Source organism: Delphinus delphis, chromosome 4 (assembly GCF_949987515.2).
Source record: "Delphinus delphis chromosome 4, mDelDel1.2, whole genome shotgun sequence".
NCBI lineage: Eukaryota > Metazoa > Chordata > Mammalia > Artiodactyla > Delphinidae > Delphinus > Delphinus delphis.
Window position 1 is genome coordinate 136,727,937 of NC_082686.1, and position 21,524 is coordinate 136,749,460.

A 21,524-nucleotide genomic window follows, 5' to 3' on the forward strand; every position below is an offset into this window, starting at 1 on the left:
GAAACCATCTGCAGGAATAGAAGCATTACTTTATGTTACTGAGACAGATACTTCCCTCAAGAATTTGGTGGAGAGTTTGAAGATTTCTTCTACTTTTATGACTTTTACTCGCTACCTTTTGAATATTTCATTATTCATTGGCCAAACAAACAGAAGACCTATCAAGATAGATAGGTTGAAATTAAAATAGAATTCAACTACTTCTTAGAAGTCCCTGTAAAAATGTTGGATTGAGCAAAAATCTAAACGATAAAATGACCAACGTAAACCAAGCATCCTCTTGAATTTTTATTGGTATTTGTAACTTCTCCTCTTTCTTCATCTAAAGCTTTTATTCTCAGATTTCTTACAGGAAAGAAAGTATGCCCTCTTGTAGTCATAGCTATTTTTACTATTTAATGATTGACACTCTTAAAAGCATTAAGTGTTCCCTTTTAGGAAGGTATAAGAGAATTTTTGGACCAGTAATACAATTTGCTGCCAGAGTAACCAATTTTAGCAGGCAAAAATTTACTAGACGTTAGTTCAAATTAAACATATTTCCTACTCAGTTGACAAACCTCTCCCCATAGAAATTATATTCTCTATCAAGAATTTAATAGCATAGTTTTCAATATTAAACAAAGTGATCAATGTTTCAAATACAATCATTACTGACTTCAGAACGAAGACTGAACTAAACTCCTGACTACATAGTACAGATTTGTGCATTTGTTAATTGCCTGCATAATAGTATTTTTCTTTTTCTTTCAATTTTTTTTAAGTTGGGAAGTTGAGAGTGTCAACATTGTTAAGAGGTTTATAACTCAGCTGAAGGGAAAGCTCTGGGGAAAATCTAGTATATAATATCAATCAGTGCTAAAGTGGATTGTTATCCAAGCTTTTTAAAGTGCTTTTTAAGATTGAATTTGACTAGATAAGTATACTATAATGAAAGTGTAATGACTTAAAACAAGGCTTTTGCAAGACTGCCAAAAAATATCCTGAAGAAGTAGATAATTCATAAAATGATAAGAAAAATTTTCCAAATTATCCTGGAGAATTGTTAAATAAATGGTGTTTCATAGACTGCTGTAAATTAACTTGCTCTGCTACTAAATACTAATAATCATTTTTTATATTCCATTTCTCTTTGGGCACTGAATAAATAGGATAATTTTAAACATATACATATCATGTACTATAAAGTCTATAAAATAAAAAATAAGTAAAATGTTTAGATATGATTAAAATTTCCATTGCCTAAAATTAACACGAGTAAATAATTTTGAAAAAGTCTAATTCTCATAATTTGATGAATTTTAAATACTTGTACATTTTCACTGTGCTTCTGCTACCCTTCTTCGTTCTCACTTGTGAAATACAACACAAATCCTTTATAAAGATTTGAAGTTATAGATCAACATCTATATCAGAAAGAAAGAAAAAGAGGAAGGAAGTAAGGAATCTCTCTCTATTATCAGTGATAATCTTTCTGCTTTTCACAAGGGTGAGCTTATGATCATTTAACAATTGGCATATAGATTTGTTATTCCTCCCAATATATTAGTCAGTATGAAATATTCGATTTGGATAGAAAAGCTTGTTCAAAATATTACACTTACTTCCCAGGAAAGCATAAGTTATAAGGAAAAGTTCATAAGTTATGCTACTGTTATACTACACAGATTACAAAAAGAAGAGCAGGAACAAACAAATAAAATAACAAAGGGGCTGATTTTCCAGGTCTAAAGTGGGTCCAGTTAGTGCATCTCCATAGATGACATTCTAAAATGCATGGCAACCATCAAAAATGTACTGCATGCTTCAGCTTTGGCTGTGCCCACAATTGCTGATGGCAAACGTTTTACATGCAGCTCACACATTTACTTATTAAAACTTACTGTGTATAAGTCACGATGAAAGGCATGACGAGAGGTAAGATTGTGAATGAGACAAAGAGAGTAAAATTGTGAATGAGACAAAGAATGAGAGTAAAAAGGCAAAAATGTGAATCCAAGTTTTATCACTTACCATCTGAGTGGCTTCTTGGGAAAGTTAACATCAGAATAGGCCTAAAATCGTAAAAATTCCTGCAGGGTTTCTGAGTAGCCTAAAAAGGAACCTTTTCTATAAAATACCTTGCCAAGTGTCTAATACCTAGAAGGACCTCAGTACGGTAATTAACTTTTTTCTTTCTCCTTTTTCTTCCCTAGTGGATAGCCAGGAGGTGGTTATGTCCACTTGGTAATAGGGGAAACTGCAGTTTGATAGAGGTTTTTGATGAATGCATCATTCACTGTCTTGCACCTGTCTACAAGGTGCTTATAATTCTTATCAATGACAAATTCAGAGCAGCATCCCAAGAGTAAGAAGTTCCTTTCTCTTTTTCAGATGATATATTTCCATCAAAATCAAATATGCCTCTTTCTTCTATCATTCATCAAGAGCCAAAATTCACATTTTATAGCCAGAGGTTTTGGACTCAGATAAGAATAAATACAAATTTTTTTAAGTGACAGCGAAATCACCAGAGCTGCCTCATCCTGGACTCCCAGGCTCATGTCCCTTATTTTTGTAAATGACTATTGTTCTCATGTAAGGGCAGCCTCACATTTTTCCCTCAAACATCCCCTTTCTGGCCAGAGAAAATGGGGAGCTTGCCTGCATCAGTACTCTATATTCAGATGGTGTGTTAGTCTACTCAGGCAGCTATAAGAAAATATCATAAACTGGATGGCTTCAACAACGGGAATTTATTTCTCACTCTCCTGATGGCTGGGAAGTCCAAGATCAAGCTTTCAGCCAGTTTGATTCTTGGTGAGGGCTCTCTTCCTGGCTTGTAGACAGCTGTCTTCCTTCCGCGTCCTCACGTGGCCCTCATACAGCGAGGGGAGGGAGCGAGAGATTGGGGTGGGTGGCGAACAAGAGAGAGGGTTCTGTGGTCTATTCTTATAGAGGCATTAATCCCATCTTGAGGACCCCACCCTCATGACCCCATCTAAACCAAATTACTTCCCAAAGACCCCATCTCAAATACCGTCACACTGGGGGTTAGGGCTTCAACATATGAAATTTGCAGGAACACAATTCAGTCCATAGCAGATGGTATCCTCCATTTGAGAGTTCTGCTCCAGGATTCACTTTACTTACAAAATTGTTATCTATCAAATTCACCTACCTATAAAATAAATTTCACCCTAGTAATTCCTCTAAGCCACAAAGTAGAAACTGCATCTGACTTACAATCAGCTGGAGAAATGATAGATGAGAACGTGAGTATGAAGGAGAAGAAAGTAAACCTCTACCCAGAAGACCCACAAAAAGGAATAAAAGACCACAGCTACCTGGCAACTTCCTCAACTGACCTTACGATTTTTTTTTTTTTTTTTTTGCCACACCACACCTTGCAGGATCTTAGTTGCCTGACCAGGGATCGAACCCAGGCCCGCTGCCGTGGAAGCGTGGAGTCCTAACCACTGGACCGCCAGGGAATTCCCATCCTTATGATGTTTTTATATTTCAGCATAGAATAATTCACAAGATTACAGTGGAAGACACTTTTATTGAATATCTATTGTTATAGTGAGCCTGGAGTGTTTTGCATTTTCACATAATAGCTTATCCGTTCACTCATTTAACACAAATTTACTGAGCACTTCCTATGTGTCAGGCACTGCTCTAGGTACATTTTTCTTGGAGATAAGGGAAGATGGCTGGAGGAGGGAGAAATTAGAAGTCAGTTGACTCCAGATAATTATAAAGGCAGACTCTCAAAAGATGCTGCCCTTGTTTATGATTCTGCCTGTAAAGGAAAAATGATGCTTAGGTATAGTCATACAAACCACTTCCTTACCCTCTATTTATGGTTCACCCCCCAAATTAGAATAGGTCAAGGAACTTGTCAGATTCTATTTGCATATGAGTTAATGTTTTATTTAACTTTTCTTTTCTCTTGGAAGGTATTAAAAAGAGTGTATATTAGTGCACCGCATGTGTTGTAATAGTGACCTTGACCTTTCTGGTGGACACCAATGGTTCACATTTTTCAGTTGAGCCCTAAAGTCAAGAAACTAACTCCTTCACTACAAGTCTGTTGTTCTAGTTCATACAGAGGCAGCATCTAAAAGATTTTTCCAAAATTTTGTTCCATTTGATTTTGGTTCCCTAAGCATGTTTGTTTAACAAAAAGCACAGAATGTATGTGCTCCAGGCAAATGTTTTCTTTGTCTATTGATAATGTTAGAAGGACGATAGCAAAGCACATGAAGCAGGAGGTGCTACTGGTATTTGTGAGCAGATCTTACTCAAGTTTCTAGGTCTCACTATTTAAAAATAAGAAACCTAAGTTACTTTTGCTACCACTTTACAGGGTTTTACTTCAGTCTATACAAAGTTTTGTTATAACGCAGCTGCCTTACATGGAGAAGGGGAAGTGGAATTGAAAGAAATTAAAAGAAAGGGGTGGAGACATCTATTCAATCCCGATCCCATAATGTGTTTCAGTTGTATATCAGAATATATAAAATTATCTTCAGTCATATAGGTAGAGAAAAAAAGATACATCTTAATTAAGGAAGATAATTATTCACTCAAAGAAATTAAATTGCCTTATCATCTTTTATCTTATCAATTTCCGACATAATATATCAGGAAACGACATAGAAGTGGTCATAAAATGGTCACAGTGTTGGAATCCCGATTACGCTTAATTTCAAGAACTTCCCAGAGTGGCTGTAGATGAAGTGACTGTTGTGGATGTAATGACTCCGTGAGCCAAGCAGTGCGGCTCTGTTTTCCCACGCAGGTGTCTCTCGTGCATCTCCTGAAGACCGTCCGGCTGCTGCGTCTTCTGCGTCTCCTGCAGAAGTTGGACCGTTATTCCCAACACAGCACAATCGTCCTGACTCTGCTCATGTCCATGTTTGCCCTTCTTGCACACTGGATGGCATGTATCTGGTATGTCATTGGAAAAATGGAGATGGAAGACAACAGCCTTCTGAAGTGGGAAGTTGGTAAGGGCTTACATTTGTCGCATTTTCCATTTTTAAGTGAAAAAGAGGATTGTCTAGAATTTGGAGGAGGTGAAAGATGAGGCTATAAATATATGTCTTCTGACTGTTGATTTGTCTCATCGTTTTTGGGGGTGTGTGGAGAGGGTCCATGGTACACGTAATTTCTTTTAAGAAAGTTTTCTGGAACAACCTTGCATTTTTTTCAAAGAGAATTGGGTTAAGTTCTCAATGGGTGAACTTTTAAAAATGCCCAGCACGTCTGTAGAAGTGTTTAGATAAGTAATGTGTGATCTTATCTTAGCATATCCAATGGAGGGCTAGTAACAATAAATCATTGGGAACTGGCCAGTCATTACAATATTTTTAAATCATAAGAAAATGATCACTTGTATTTGAGGTGGCAAGTGAATAATAAAAAGGATATCTCTACTATTTTCTCCTAAAAAAAGAGAGACAGCACTATCATACTGATTTCCACATTTAGTATACTTTGAGAACTTGTGATGATACAGAAGAAAGGATATTTACAAATATAATTTGTAAAGTTTTGTGTCCGCATAATCCATGGGAATTTAAGGGAGTTGTTTCAAGTGTTACATAATTCTGCATAAATGAATCTGAAATGTTCTGCACATGAACACATTTTTAAACTTATATCAACCACAAGAACTTTCTAAAAAAATGAAAATTCTGAAGGCTATAACCCTCTATCCTAAAATATCTGCATTCTCACAGTCTTTCTTTTTAGAGAATTGTCATAGTACCTTATGTAGGGTATTTTTTCTTCTTAATCTGACATTTAATCAGAGAATATGTTTCCTGGTTAGCTAGAAAATCCTTCACTTATCTTCTCCTCCAAAAATCAATCTTGGACTTTTGAAAGAAGCTCAGACCTTTGTCCAGGGATAAAGCCATAGAGATTCTCAAGAGAAAAAATGCTCTAACTTCTTATATCAGCACTTTAATGACAGAGTGCATTTGGAACATCCCTGGGTGGACTCTTACTAAATGCCACTTTCTCACCATAGGGCATGTACAAAGCCTTAAAGGACATCTTTGGAGAATGAGCTGGGGACCTTAAGAAAGTGGGTTCAAGGGAGCGAGTCTCCTGTCTACGTTCTTAAAAATGCTCCTACACATCTCAATTTTGTCCTTGAGGTACACAAAGAAACTAATGCATCCTGAATTGTTTTATCTTCCTTATCAAAGCACTTTTCCTATGCATTGCTGTAAACCTCCATTCTCAGGAACAAAGTAAAGAGAGAAATAAGACTGTAGAATGAGAGCACAAATATCCTGCATAAAGAGAACATGAGGTGTGTGTGTGTGTGTGTGTGTGTGTGTGTGTGTGTGAGAGAGAGAGAGAGAGAGAGAGAGAGAGAGAGAGAGGAGGAGATGGGGAAAGAGAAGATTTGATTAAAAGGAGGATCAAAGTCTGGATTGTACTTGGATGAAAACATTTTCTGTCCTTCAGTATCATTTCCCTCTTTATAACTTTGTCCTCCGGCTTCCTCATCACAGACCCTAGCATGGTCCTAATGCTTTTCAGTGAATTACAGCATGAAGTCTCCTCCCTTTGTTGTGAATCCATGTTAAAGTTCTGATTTGTGGCCATCAGCCACCTGATTCCTTTTCGGACCTGACCTCATTTCCTTCAGGCCCCAGACCTATACACACATATTAATTTGTAAGGCTTGTCTAGTCTGAGAGTCTCCAGATGGGGAGATTCAGCTTATGCACGCTGTCAAATTTAGTTAGAGGAGGAAAGCTTTGTGTTTCATTTCCAACATACCAGTCCTGCTGCAGACTGACAAACTAGCTGATGTTTTTCTTCCCACAGATAGGCAGAGGTATTTGTTTTCCAAGAAAAAAGAAGCCAACCCCCTGAACTTCATCTGCATTGCCCCCTACCACGCCTACTCTTTGTCCTGGTGATATAAGCCAGTGTCATGTATGGGGGCTTGTAAGCTGGAAGTTAGCTCACAAAGAGAGCTAACTATTGGCAAAATAAAATGATGGGAAGAACATTGGGCTGGGGGGTGATGGATCTCTCCTTGCATCATGGCTCCAACACCTGCCAACTGTGAGATTTGCAGTAATTTTGTTCACCTGTCTGGGCCTCAGTTTCCTCATCTGCAACATGAGAAAACTCACTATGTAACTTGAAAGGCTCTTTCAGAATCCATGATTTATGACTTTAATAGAAGAACAAACCCAGTTTTGTGAGTTTAATATTGTGTATCTATTTTCTATCATAGCTCAGTGCCCATGTTAACCAGCAGAAGCAATCAATCATCCAATGTCAACAAATTTGAGGGACGTGTCAGGAAGGACATCCTATGATCATAGCATGTCAAGGAATTGATATGGTTTACTCAGTTATGATAAAAAATAACAGAACATTTATCTTTAGAGGATTAGATTTCCTGTCCAAACACCTCTAGGGATATGGTCAGGAAGGTAGCATGCTAATTATGTTTGTCAATATTGGGTTTTTAAGCTTGGCTACAAGGACTTTCCCTTCCCCTAAAATTACTTGGATCATTTGTTCGTTTGGAACATTCTCCAGCTGAGATTTGGACACAAATTAAATAATTATGACCTTCCCTACCTAATTTTGTAATGAAGCAGCTGAGAGTCTGGACTAATTTAGTTTTTACTATGTAATTTGTCCACTAATAATATGCTTTACCTTTTCTGGTCCAATTACCATGAGTCAAAAAATTCATCACACACATAAAACTTGATTAGAGAACATATTGTTCTTTATGCTCTGACTAACATTAGATGTACAGAACAGATTCATCTTCCCAAGGAATAAAATGGATCTTCCTTTCTCATCGTTGTTAATTTCCTTGAAATGATTTTTTTCCCTTTTTGCCCTTGACAGGCATGCTATTGTACTTACAACTAGAGAGGGTTCAAATATTTTGCATGAGACCAAACCAAAGTTAACCTTTAAAAAATGTTTCATAATGTCACTTCTCTATAATATATCTATTTTTGTAAGGAAGAATTAATACTCCTAGATTAATTGTATCAGAGGCAAGTTATGAACTGATTTGCCTGGTGTTCTATTTTATTTCATATTCTTATGTGTTCCTATATTATATTTTAAGGAATTTGAGATTTGGCTTATTGTTTCATGGAATTTTAGGCCTGGAAGGACCTTAGTCCAGCTCTTTGATTTTATGGTGAGAAATCCAACTCTAGGTTATACAAGCTTTCTGGTGGAAGGGGCTTTTGTCACTTGTGTCCACTTGTATTTGATTGTTCATTGCAGTGAGCTTCCTCACTGTGGTGTACAGTTCCTGGTGCATGGCAAATGCGTAAAAAGAAAATTGTTGAATGAATCAGTCTTCAAGGTCTTTTCATTACTAAATGACAATCATGGGACAAGAATCTAGATTCCCTAACTCCTTGTGTAGAAGTCCGTCTCATAATTTTGAGCATTATGATATAATAGGGAATGGTTATTTAGCAAATTCTTTCCAGCAGGAAGATAGAAAGAACAAATAGGGTGGTAACTTAAGATTTGGCCATTTATTCAAAAAATATTTTTTGAGTGCCCACTGCATGCTTGGTCCTGTGTTGGGCACTGGAGATACCAAAACAAATTATATACTTAAATTAGGAGTTTGGGATTAACATAGACACACTCCTATATATAAAATAGATAAGCAACAAGGACCTACTTATAGCACAGGGAACTCTACTCAATATCTTATAATAATCTATAAGGGAAAAGAATCTGAAAAAGATTAAATATATATATTTAACTGAATATATATATATTTAATATTTAATATAATATTTATTTAACGTATATTTAACTGAATCACTTTGCTGTACACCTGAAACTAACACAACATTGTAAATCAACTATACTCCAATAAAATAAAGAAGAAAAAAATAATATAGTTAATGCCATGGCACTTAAAGTCCAGTAAGAAAAAAAGACAAATAATTCAACGGATATATGGCAGTGCGGTATGTTCTGTAGCAAGAACCTGCATAGAGGGCAGGCAACTAAATCTAACAGGTTATCAGCAGAGGCATTTCCAAGTTGAGCTGAGTTTTAAAGAAGAATGAATAGTCTTGTCTCTAAGGATGCTGAGGAACGGGTGTGTGTCACAGCAGGGGCAGGACTGTATGAAGCCTTTCACTAGAACCAGCATTAAGGGTGAAGCGGGGGATGGTAGTGAGGTGATGAGGCTAAAGAGGTAGGTAGTCAGGGTCCAGATCTTTAAAGACAATTCAGGCTAAGCTTTAGAGTTTGGGCTTCATCTAAGGCTACAGCAAGGCTTAAAATTCTCTCTCGAGCAGCGATCCTTTGAATATAGAACCCCAGGAGGCAGGGGGAGATGTTTTGCTCTGTTTCTTTTTCAATATCTGTAAAGTGGCCCTAATAATAGTGCGTACCTCACTGGGGTCACCAGTATTAAAGTAGGCAATCTCGGTGAAGCATTTAGCACTGTGCCCGCCACCTAGTAACTGCTCAATTAATAGGAGCTATTGTTACCATCATTACTATTTTATTAAGACAGTTACTTCTAATAAAGAAAGTACTATGACCTGGGACTAGTGACACTTATCATCTTATATGGGAAGAGTATTAAGTAATGGCTTTAAAAGTGTTGCCTTCAAGTTTAGGCACAGTGCTCCATAAGTTATTATATACTTTTTTACACGTATCTTCAAAATAATATATCTGCCCAAACTTTCTATTCGAGTCAGCCTCTGAAAATAAGTAATTTTCGCATAGCCTCATAATTGCATACAAATAGGATATTTTCCCTTCAAAACTAATATAGGGGAGAGGTTCAACATCTACCCTACATGCTTGTTGGGATATAATAAACTTTTATGGAATTTAGACATAGTGCTTCAAGTCTAAGCATGGCTTTTAAATTTAAAATTTTGTTTTCACTGTGAAGAAATGTTTCAGAACATTTCTATAAGAAGACTTCAATAAATACCTAGCTAAAAATGTGTTGGATGGCTTTGCATGAGCACAGGAAACTATACTCAATATTTTGTAATAACCTATAAGGGAAAGGAATCTGAAAAAGAATATATATATATATATATGTATATGTTACTGAATATATATATATATATATATAACTGAATCACTTTGCTGTACAACTGAAACTAACACAACGCTGTAAGTCAACTACACTTCAATTTAAAATAATAATAATAAAAAAGAAGACCTTACATGTTTCCTTGCATCCCAGTTAATGTAGGGATATATTATTTTAGTTATCATTTATTAAGTTCAGTTAATGACATTGAATTAGTGCTTAAAGAGCTCCATTAGCATCCTTGAGAGAATATAATGGTTCTGATTTAAGCTAGGAAGGTTTGGATTTGAATCTTGCTTCGGGGATTTTACTAGGCTTGTGATTTTGGTCAAGGTGACTTCAATGTGTGACTTTTTATACAACAATCTTAGTTTTCTCATCTGTAAAATGGGTGTGGCAGTACTGATCCTCACAGCGTTTTCTGAGGAATTACAGGTACTCAAGTTGACGTGCCTCACATAGTTTCTGGTACATATTATGTTCTTGCACCTGATAACTACCACCATGACCACCACCTCCACTCTTAATCACTGATTGAGGCCATTTTCAAATTGCAGCCACCTACTTAAACTTACATCAATGAGCTATATAGAGCTGATGTAGCAGTGCTGTTCAAATGTAGTGACCAACACAGAAATAGAGTCACAGATGTAAAAAACAAACTTATGGTTACCAAGGTGCAAAGGGACAGGGGAGGGATAAATTGGGAGATTGGGATTGACATATACACACTACTGTATATAAAATAGATAACTAATGAGAACCTACTGTATAGCACAGGGAACTCTACTCAATACTCTGTAATGACCTATATGGGAAAAGAATCTAAAAAAGAGTGGATATATGTATATGTATAACTGATTCACTTTGCTGTACAGCAGAAACTAACACAGCATTGTAAATCAACTATAACAAAAAATTAATTTAAAAAAACCAAATCTAGTGAAGAGGTGATATTTCTGTATCAGGGACAATTCTTGATTGCAAGCAAAAACAGAAAAGGAATGCATTAGCAGGACATGCAGACTCAGAAATAGAAGGATGGAGAACAAGACTTGGGGGAAAAAATGTGAGCCAAGGCAGATCCAGATACCCCAGTGCAAGAAGCACAGTTGCTGACATTTTGCAAAGATGGCCTGGACGTGTTTCTGCCTTTGTAGATGCCATGGGTGAGTCCTAACCTTCTGTTCATCTCTGATTCACAGTCCCTGAAAGGAGAATCCGATTGGTCACGCTTACATCATACATTCAGACACGGACTTCTGGGCAAGGAGGGATCCCCCCACTTTACACTTTCATGGTTAGAAGTGGGACCCTGTGTCTCTCCATTACTATACACAAAGGAGAATACCCCCTTCACATAGGATTTTAGACAGCCCACCCCTCAAAAAAAGACAAGTCTTCTACAATAACAACTTTACCCTAATACTCAAAAAAAAAATAACATTTATAAAAACACTTGTTAAAATGCTTCTGTAAATCATCATACCTCTCTCAGACATCAAATGTCAGATGGAATTAGCTGAAAGATGGGGATGCTGTAATTCCCGGTGCATCTCGCTCCCTGTAATGCAGTCGGTGCTGCTGTGTCCGCCTAACAGTGGTACTTACCAAGCTGTGCTTCCACAAGCAGACTGCACCGTGGTCGGTAGCTCTCTTTTGTAGCTAAAACACTAACATTCTTTCTCGAAGCTATCTCTGTTTCTAAGGCTATGACACACTGAACTTTAAATGATCTGCTTCAAAAGTTAGAGCTGAGAGTATATTGTAATAGAGGGAAGCTTTTTTTTTATCTTTCAATCCTTTGGCTGGAGTACATTTATCCATTGCAGATGTCTAAACGTGTATCTGCATCACGGAAAAAAAAAAAGCCCAAGAATATCATTTTCAAATTTTCATTGACAATTTTAGTCTTAAATCTCCTGATCCTCATTGGATAAAACATCATAAAACCTGATTGATTTGAATGGCTCTCTAGTTATTAACTGCTTAGCATTTACAAGCCACATGTAATGGGAAAAAAAAAATGACCAGGCTTATGATATTGTAAGCTGATTATTTCAATCACTATCAAATTTTCCTCAAGAGAAGGTAGAATTGTCCAGCACTCTACATTTTCAGGTTCTGTGTAAAGGATTATATAAACATTTTTAGATAACCCTGATCTGTAGATTTTCATTCTTGCAAATACATGAAATAAAGAAAGGGGAGAAAAAGCCTAAAATGAAGATTTCTAACCATTAAAATGGACCCTAGTGACGGACTCCTGGACTTAATTTTTTTTTTTTTTGAAGCAGGGTCTTGAACTTTAATGTGCACTGAAATTATGTGAGGATTGCATTAAAAAACAGATTCTAATTCAGTAAATCTGAGGTGGAGCCTGAGATCCAGCATTTTTAACCACCTCCCCAGTGAAATCAGGGCTACTGGACCCCACACCACACTTTGAGTAGCAAAGTTTTAAAAAGCCTTGGGACATTGTGTGAATTTAATACTCATGGTTATAAAGTCCTAAACCAGCAACAATTGAGTTCTTCCTATTTTTCACTTTCCTATGCTTTTCCAATCCCCATCACATCTGTGAACTAGTTCACAAGTGAACTAGGAATAAATTTAATGAGTAGAAAAATAACTTACAAATTTTTTTCTTCACATTTTTTGAAAATAATTGATTTATATCAGATTAATATTTAGCTTACATTTATTAAGCACCACCTACATGCATGGTGCAGTGCTTAATATATTTGTATGCATTTTCTCATCTGATCTTTATTGAAATCCCATGAGACAGATGTTTTCAACTTCATCTTAGAAAAAAGAAACTAAAGCTTGAAATTTCCTGGAAATTTACTTTTTAAATTATGAAATTTTTTTTTTTTTTTTTTGCGGTATGCGGGCCTCTCACTGCTGCGGCCTCTCCCGTTGCGGAGCACAGGCTCCGGACGTGCAGGCTCAGCGGCCATGGCTCACGGGCCCAGCCGCTCCGCAGCACGTGGGATCCTCCCGGACCGGGGCACGAACCCATGTCCCCTGCATCGGCAGGCGGACTCCCAACCACTGCGCCACCAGGGGAGCCCTAAATTATGAAATATTTTTAACACAGAAATGTTTAGAATCAGTATAATGGTCGCCTATCTAAAAATTATATCTTTTTTAACATTTTGTTTTAATATATTTGCTTTATTTCTTTTTTTAAAATCAATGCAATATCACAGATGAAGCCAGAGCCCCACGACCCTTCAATTCTGCCTTACTCCCTCCATCTTTCCTCCTTACTATTCTAAAGTTGGTGCATAAAATTTTCTTAGATGCTGTTGTTACTATACAAATGTATTAGTAAAACAATATATGATATTATTTTCCCTCATTATCTTCCATATAAATCTTCACAAATGTAAGAAGTAATAATAATAATAATAACAGGCATACATGGGGCTTTCTCAGTGCCAGGCACTGTTCAAGGCACCTTGCTATAATTTTATGAGCCCAATACTGTTATCATTTCTATTTACCAATGAGAAAGCTGAGGCACATAGGTTGTATGACTTGACCTAGATACACAGATAAGATACACAGGAGCTGGGATTTCTCTCTTCTTTGTATCTTTTTTACATTCTCATTGAACTTTTTTTTTTTAAGATCAATCCATCTTAGATATAAACCTTATATATTTATTTTTAACTGTTTAATAGAATTCTATTGTACAATAAGCCAGTTTACTCATCATTTTGGTTTATTTATCCACTCCCCTACTGAGTTGACTGCACCTCTCACTATGGCAAGTACTGGGCAATGAACAATCAAATACAAGATTCTCTGTGTGCATATGCAAGAATTTCTCTGGGTCAAAGAGTTTGTGCATCTGCAGAATTAATACATATTGCCAGATTCTTCTCTGAAGCACTTGTATTCATTAATTATTTAGTTGGTCATATTATATGTGTTCTTTCCCCAGAGCTTCACCAACAATTGTTACCAATGTTTTTAAACTTGTGAAAATCTTGGAGGGTGTTGGGGAGTGGAGGGTGTAAAGTAATGTCTAATTGTTGTTTAAATTTTCATTTCCCTGTGTAAGTACGGTATAACAAGGTAGAACATATTTTTTTTGATGTAGAGAGTCACTCTAATTTCCTCTTTGGTAAATTAGAACCTCTATCTCATTAATTTTCAGTTTCTCTTCTTTCCTAAATAATCCATTTAATGCTATATATTGTTAAGTGTTGAAGTCTTTAAACGTTTTTCAAATTATATGGAACTTGAAATTAACACTTTGTTACTGATTTCTAATTACATTCATTGCTTGTTTACAGAATTTGGTCTCCGTGATACTGATTCTTCACTGTTTGTTGAAGCTCAATTGTATATATTCTTTATGTTTGAGGATATTATGCGCATACAATTTTTTTTTAACATCTTTATTGGAGTATAATTGCTTTACAATGGTATGTTAGTTTCAGCTTCACAACAAAATGAATCAGTTATATATATACATATGTTCCCATATCTCTTCCCGCTTGCATCTCCCTCCCTCCCACCCTCCCTATCCCACCCCTCCAGGCGGTCACAAAGCACCGAGCTGATCTCCCTGTGCTATGCGGCTGCTTCCCACTAGCTATCTACCTTACGTTTGGTAGTGTATATATGTCCATGCCTCTTTATCGCTTTGTCACCGTTTACCCTTCCCCCTCCCCATAGCCTCAAGTCCATTCTCTAGTAAGTCTGTGTCTTTATTCCTGTTTCACCCCTAGGTTTTTCATGACATTTTTTTTTCTTAGATTCCATATATATATTGCGCATACAATTTTTTGGATATAATTTTTAGTTCAAGGTTTATATATGTCCATTAGATCAAGCTTCTGAATTTAATTATACCTATATTATAGATCCTTATTAACTATTTTCTGGCAAACTACATATGGAAGTTTCATTTGGTGCTTTTTCAGACCTCTGTTCACTTTCCATAGTTTTTTGGTTTCCTTTTTATAGTTCCAGTTCCTTGTTTTTTGTCCATTATATCAAGCTTCTGAATTAAATTTAAATATTGTAAAAAACATACTATCTTATTGTATTTCTTCATTTTTATTTTATTAATTCAAGTTCGTTGTATGCTAATTTTCTGTTCATCCAACTCTTGCAAAAGGTGAACTATTTCCTCTTTTGTACTTTAAAAAAATTTTTATTGTGAGCTCATCTTCAATAGGGCTTCTTCCTTGTCAAAATCTTGTGCAGATTGAGGTATGAGAATACCCAGAATTTTGGTTGTTGTTTGCTTGCTTGCTTTTGTCAAGGATACTAGGATTTTCCCCTGCCCTGGGATCAAATTTTTTAAAATTTCTTAACGCCAAGGTGTCTGTGATTCATGGATGGTACACATTCAGACACCAGTGCATGCAAGGCACAAGCCTAAATTTTTAAAGTTCTCTCAGAAGACCACTTTTTTCAAACTCTAATTTTCCTTGTCATCCCCGTAAGCTGTTGGGTAAATTATTTCTACCCTTCTCCCTGCATGTATCACACTTAGTATCCCAGTTGTATACAAGATGTCAGTTCCAGCGTTTATAGTATTTAAGTGTTCTCTCCTGTGCACAGATGGCCATGAAACCCAAGCCCACGGTCACTATTACTTCTGACCAGCTGCCCATCCCTGTCTCCCCATCAGCATCACCACCATGGTGTCAGCTCACAGACTTGCGGCTCCTCATTTTTGCATACGTGCATTTCACTTCCTCTTTCGGAAGCATCTATATATTTCCAGTGTTTCTATCAGAAAGGATTGCACATAAGCTAAGTTCATAATCTTGCCAGAACCACAGTCTTCATTTCTGCCAAAAATAACATAACCTAAATTCCAGTGTAATTTTCTGTGTTACCTTTGAAATATAAAAATGGTTGTAATCTAATCCGTAAAAAGCAAATTGAATAAGGGTTAATTACTCAAGACCTTATTCCCACTTGGAATGCCTTTATGGGGAAAATCATTTAAACTTAAGACCTCAAATCTTCAATTCTTCAGATGGAATTGTTCTGTTACCAGGAAAATAAATTATGCAGCCGTCTTAAGAAGACATCATCAAATGTGCTTGATATACAATTATTTCTTTCCAGCTACTATATTAATCAAAATAATTCTTTCGGAATAAGTGACAGTTTAATGTACTGCAGATTATTTTCCTAGAAGACTATAGATATAGAGAAAAATAGAGCAGAAAAAGAACTCTTTGAGATTGGTGCATTTAAATGCTACAAAGTTCTCAGTATTTACTATAAAATAAATATTCCTTGAGGCCCTAAGAAGTGTTATTAGCTGTGAGCAAGACAAGGAATCTTAGAGCTTGACTTCTAGAAGTGTACTTTGTTGTTAGAAATTCAAGAGGTGGACATAAAAATTGGCAAAATTTTTTTTGATAATATTGGCTTGGCGTAAGTTTGTATAGGCAACAACTTCCTCAGTCGTTTAGAAAGAAGTAGAAGTGATTCTAACTGAATCTGTCTGAAGATGGCATTTGAGCTGGGCTTCAAAAGGTGAGTACAGCTTTGGAGAGGATGCATCAGAGAACATTTAGGTGGGGACACGGTGTGAATAAAGCCATAGAAGTAGGAAATCTCACAATGTGTTTGAGGAACAGTGAGTGGATGAGATGAATTTGTTTAGTCTAGAAAATTCTTGAACAGCTGGTGTCACAAAATAAAAGGCCTAGAGGAGAAAGGGGCCTAGCATTCATGGCTGAAGTGGAGAAGGCAAGCCCTATCTGAGGGAACCAATTATGACCTCAGCCCAGCACCGGTGTAGATGAAGTTTGACCACATCTGATTTTTCCAGAGAATTTGGAACTTGGGATTTGGGGGTAAATCTTGGCTTTTGGGGGTAAAATATTGGCAAATAACTTAGAACTTGAAAAGCATAGTGTCACTGCCAAAATATGTTTCTGGGGGCCTGATCAAGCCCAGAGGTCACCAATTTGCCATCTCAGACTCAAAGTGAGTAAAAAGAAGGATGTGACCAAAATAATAGGTTGGAGTCTTGACTGATGACGTGCAGATACAATCCCCGAGAAGCCAGAGAAGGCGTGACCTGATTAATATAGTTTTTACTACAAACTCAAGAGGGAAAAACACAGAAAATACTTTTCTGCATGATATTTGCCAAACTATTTAGTCCAGCTGAACATTCTCGTGAAAAGGGATACGCATGCTCTTTTTTAATTAAAAAAAAATTTATTGAAATATAGTTGATTTAAATGTTGTGTTAATTTCAGGTGTACAGCAAAGTGATTCAGTTTTATATATATATATATATATTCTTTTATTATCAATACATTCTCTTCCATTATAGGTAATTACAAGATATTGAGTACAGTTCCCCGTGCTGTACAGTAGGTCCTTGCTGGTTATCTATTTTATATATAGTAGTGAGTATATGTTAAAATTGGTCTTACAATCTACAGACTTGAACTAATGAAAAGTTTTCCTCTGTTACCCTAATTGTGTGAATATTTTTATAAAGGGGATTGAATTTATAAAGAATTTCCACTGGAACACTTTCCCCATTTGAGATTTTAACAAGCATGGACATAACTCGTGGATACATGATAAGAAATAGAAGGTAATTACACAGTTTATCTAAACTAATTAGATATCTGGTGTTGAAAACTTCAAGACCTCTTTTCTCTCCTTTCTTGTCATATGTGTATGTGTGGGCATGTGTTTTTTATTTAGAGTTTCTCCAACTCGCTACAAACAGAAGAAATAATTAAAATGTTTCGTAGTCTATTGGAGACTATTGCCAAAATCTCCTTGGTAACATGTCCTTTACTTGGACATCAGAGTCTTGATTTTTTTTTTTTCCCATTGAGATTCGTCAGGAAAGACAGAGACAAAAACCCAATTTTAGTTTCTCAGAAACCCAGATCCAAGAACCCCATTCAAGATAGAGATGATTTATGAAGACCCTCTTTTTAAAAACGGTGGATTTGTATCTTGGTGTATTTGTTCACGCCACCATCCTCTACACCAACATTAAACAGACTGACAGAAATTGGATATTGGAAGACTCAGTCAATTGAAATATTAAAGACAAATAAAAGCTAATGTCACCTAACTTTATGTAGCTTTCGAACTCTATACCCATTTTCTCTTCTGAGGGTATTGAAAATGCACCTTTGGCTTGACATCCCCCTGTGAACCTATATATATATATATATATATATACATATATATATATATATATATATATATATATATATCAGTATAGATATATACTGATCTCATATGACAGTTTTTACGAATGTGAGTTCTAGATTCATTTCACAGCCCGGCTCCTCCGCTTATTACCTGAGTCAGTTTTTTGTCTGTTTTGTTTTCTTTGACTGCACTACATGGCATCCAGAGCTCTCCTGACCAGGGATGGAACCCGTGCCCCGTGCAGGGGAAGCACGGAGTGTTAACCACTGGACTGCCAGGGAAGTCCACCTGTGTCAGTTTTGTTTGTGTTACTTACGTGTCTAAGGCACAGTCTCCTCATCTATAAACTAGAGACAGAATTAGCTGCTTCATCAGGTGTTATAAGGATTAAATAATGTAAAGCGGTTACTAAATCTTCAGTACATGTTAATTTTACTGCTACCACTACTACAGTTGCTACTGATGTAACCATCATCATTGCTATTGCCAATATGTGGTGTTTTACTAAAATCATGACTACAGCAGCTGATTTTGTTCCCAAGAAATTATATGTAACTTTATTTACAGAACAAATACAGCAAGATACAAATCCACCGTCTTTAAAAAGAGGGTCTTCATAAATCCTCTCTATCTTGAATGGTTCTTGGATCTGAGTTTCTGAGAAATTGCCTGCGGTCTTTACTGAAAAGCTGCTGCCGATGGTCAGGGATGACGGGCTTATTTTTAGCCATCTTTCTAGCCTGAAATGGAATTTTGTCAAGATTGAGTTTTTTGAATGTGATGCAGAGAAGGAGGGCGGTGTTTCTAATTTTATCATCTGCCCATAAAATCATGCTGTAGTGCTAGCTAATTCCATTAATTTTTAAAATATACTGGTTTAGGTTCACAGGTTGCAAAGGTATTCTGTGGCTAAATGGTATATTTTGAGATATGTAGTGACTCTTTCTGATCCACTTGAGAGTCACCAACAAAACAATTCCAAAGAGTCAGTCAGCACCTGAGTTGCATTAAGAATCTGTCATAAGTGAACATACATGATTCTGGTCTTCAAATACAGTGCTTTATGTGTTGCATACAAAAACGTTTATTCATAGCAATGCAAATGTATCTGCAAAAATCCAAAAAATAATACTATGTGTAATAGGATTCTGAAGGGTTAGATATTCTTAAATGAATAATCCAGTATTTTTTTGTTGACAAGTGAGGGTATGTGACTCTCTGTGATTTCTCTGTTGAGAACATGCTAGGCAAACGGTGTAAGCAAGTCATGTTATGGCGGTCATTCTTTACAGATATCATGGCTGTACTGAGTGTGGTGAGAGAGGGGGAGAGAGAAAGAGGTAGAGAGAAAGAGGACAGAAATTCATTGCCACTGCCAAGTTTAAAAATAGATTTGACATTATTTTAAATTAGTGAATTAAATATTTTTCATTCTTTAGAAGGGAAAGTTTCCTTCTTTGGATGGCAAGTTTAATGGAATTATTTTAATAAAATACTCTATTTTCTTTGTCAACAATTACATTCAAAGATATCAGACAATTTAAAAATCTTTATCCGACCAAATACTGAATTGATTTTGATGAATACAAGCTATATTGATCCTAACATTTTGAACATCCTATGTTAATCCTGTGAATGTTCTGTGCTCACTCTCTTGACCCCTAAGGACATTTCCATTGTATAGTGGATACAGACGTTACCGTTAGAATGATAGCCTCGTTTCTGATTTCTCATCTAGAGGGCTAGATGAATTTGCTAGAACTTCATCATACTAATTTAATTTTTTAATCAAATACCTATACAGCAGGGTTAAACAGTTTTCTTCCATTTTCTTTTTATTGTATTGGAATTATTTTTATCCAGTTATTTTATACATAAACTTTACACCAAAGATTTAATTCATCAATCATTTTTTTAAAATTCCACATCAGATAGGATGAGTTTTCTTTTGTGACAACATTTCTATCAAGTCCAATCTTCTCAATTTAAGTTTTAAATTGAGAACTAATTTTTTTCAAGAAGATTTTATTCTTCAGTCATTTTTTGATGAATAACAATTTGACTCTGTACAGTTTTAGCGATTGCAAATTTTGTTATTGATTCATTGTTTCTACTATGTCTAATTTTCCCCCAATCAATGTTTGCTATATTCAGTTTTCCTAAGGAATGTTTATTTTCAATCAGGTCATTTTTGTTTTGTTTTGTTTGTTTTGGAAACTAACCAATTTCAACTTGCTCTGTTTTAAACATTGTCAACTGTATTTGTCTCATTTCTACTAATCATATTTATTTATTGGATAAAATAATTAAAATTTGTTTTTATTTCTTTGAACAAGGAGCAAAGAGCATGAGATAAACCAAATCATGGTATCTAGATGGGGATGGGGGTCAAAGGTCATAGCAATCAAAACACTGGGTCAAAATATCCTCCTTCAAATTAGTCGACACTGCAGTGGAATCAGGAAACAAATGGTTTAGCTAAGTGATAATGAAGCCTTTGAGATATTCAATATATTTTATTCTCTGTCTACATTTATGGATCACTTTATTTGAATGCTCAAATTTCCCCACTGGCATATGTCCATTTTTAGTTATATCCATGATAGATGACGAAAATTAGTTGTCAACTCAACTTCGAATTTAGAAAGCTAACTTATTTTTGAGTAATATAGTTATTTGTGAAAAAGTGATAGAAGAAGTAAAAAGGAACCAACATTTTAAGCAGGTAATCACACTCCAGGAACCATGCCAGATGTTTTGCAAAATTATCTTCTTCAGTCATCACAACAGACAAGGAGACATTTTTATTTCCATTTTTTAGTTGAAGAAGCTGGAACTTAGAAGGCTAGCTCACCTGAAATCACATTATTAAGTAATGATGGGGCTGCAGTCCAAGCCGTTCTGCAAACCCAAAGCCTGCTTTATATACATGGCAAGAGTATCTATTCTGTGGTCTCTATGATTTAGAAAGATATGCTTTTTCACTTAACAAACAGGTACTGAGTACATATTAGGTGCCACACCTTGAATTCCAAGTTAGGCTTAGGAATCAGGTGTGTTAGAGAGACCATAATCTCTACTCTCACAAAGATGCCAGTCTAGCGGGAGCTACAGCAGGTAATCAATGTGGTTAAAGTGCGGTAAGCCAGTGGGGGGGATAAAGGAGCAGAGAGCTAAGGAATTGATCTGTTTCAGCAATGGAAATGAAAAATTGATTACTTGGATTACTGAAAAGTGAGACAAGATAAAAATACCCCTAAAT

The 21,524-nt window shown here is 36.0% G+C and overlaps 1 protein-coding gene across 1 annotated transcript in view; it reads left to right on the forward strand.

Annotated features, from left to right (window-relative positions):
• KCNH8 (potassium voltage-gated channel subfamily H member 8) overlaps positions 1-21,524 on the forward strand; it is a 385,437-nt gene that overhangs the window by 259,409 nt on the left and 104,504 nt on the right. The window contains exon 7 of the mRNA XM_060010106.1: positions 4,787-4,994. Coding sequence (XP_059866089.1) covers positions 4,787-4,994 — 208 coding nt within the window. The remainder of the gene's footprint in view (positions 1-4,786; positions 4,995-21,524) is intronic.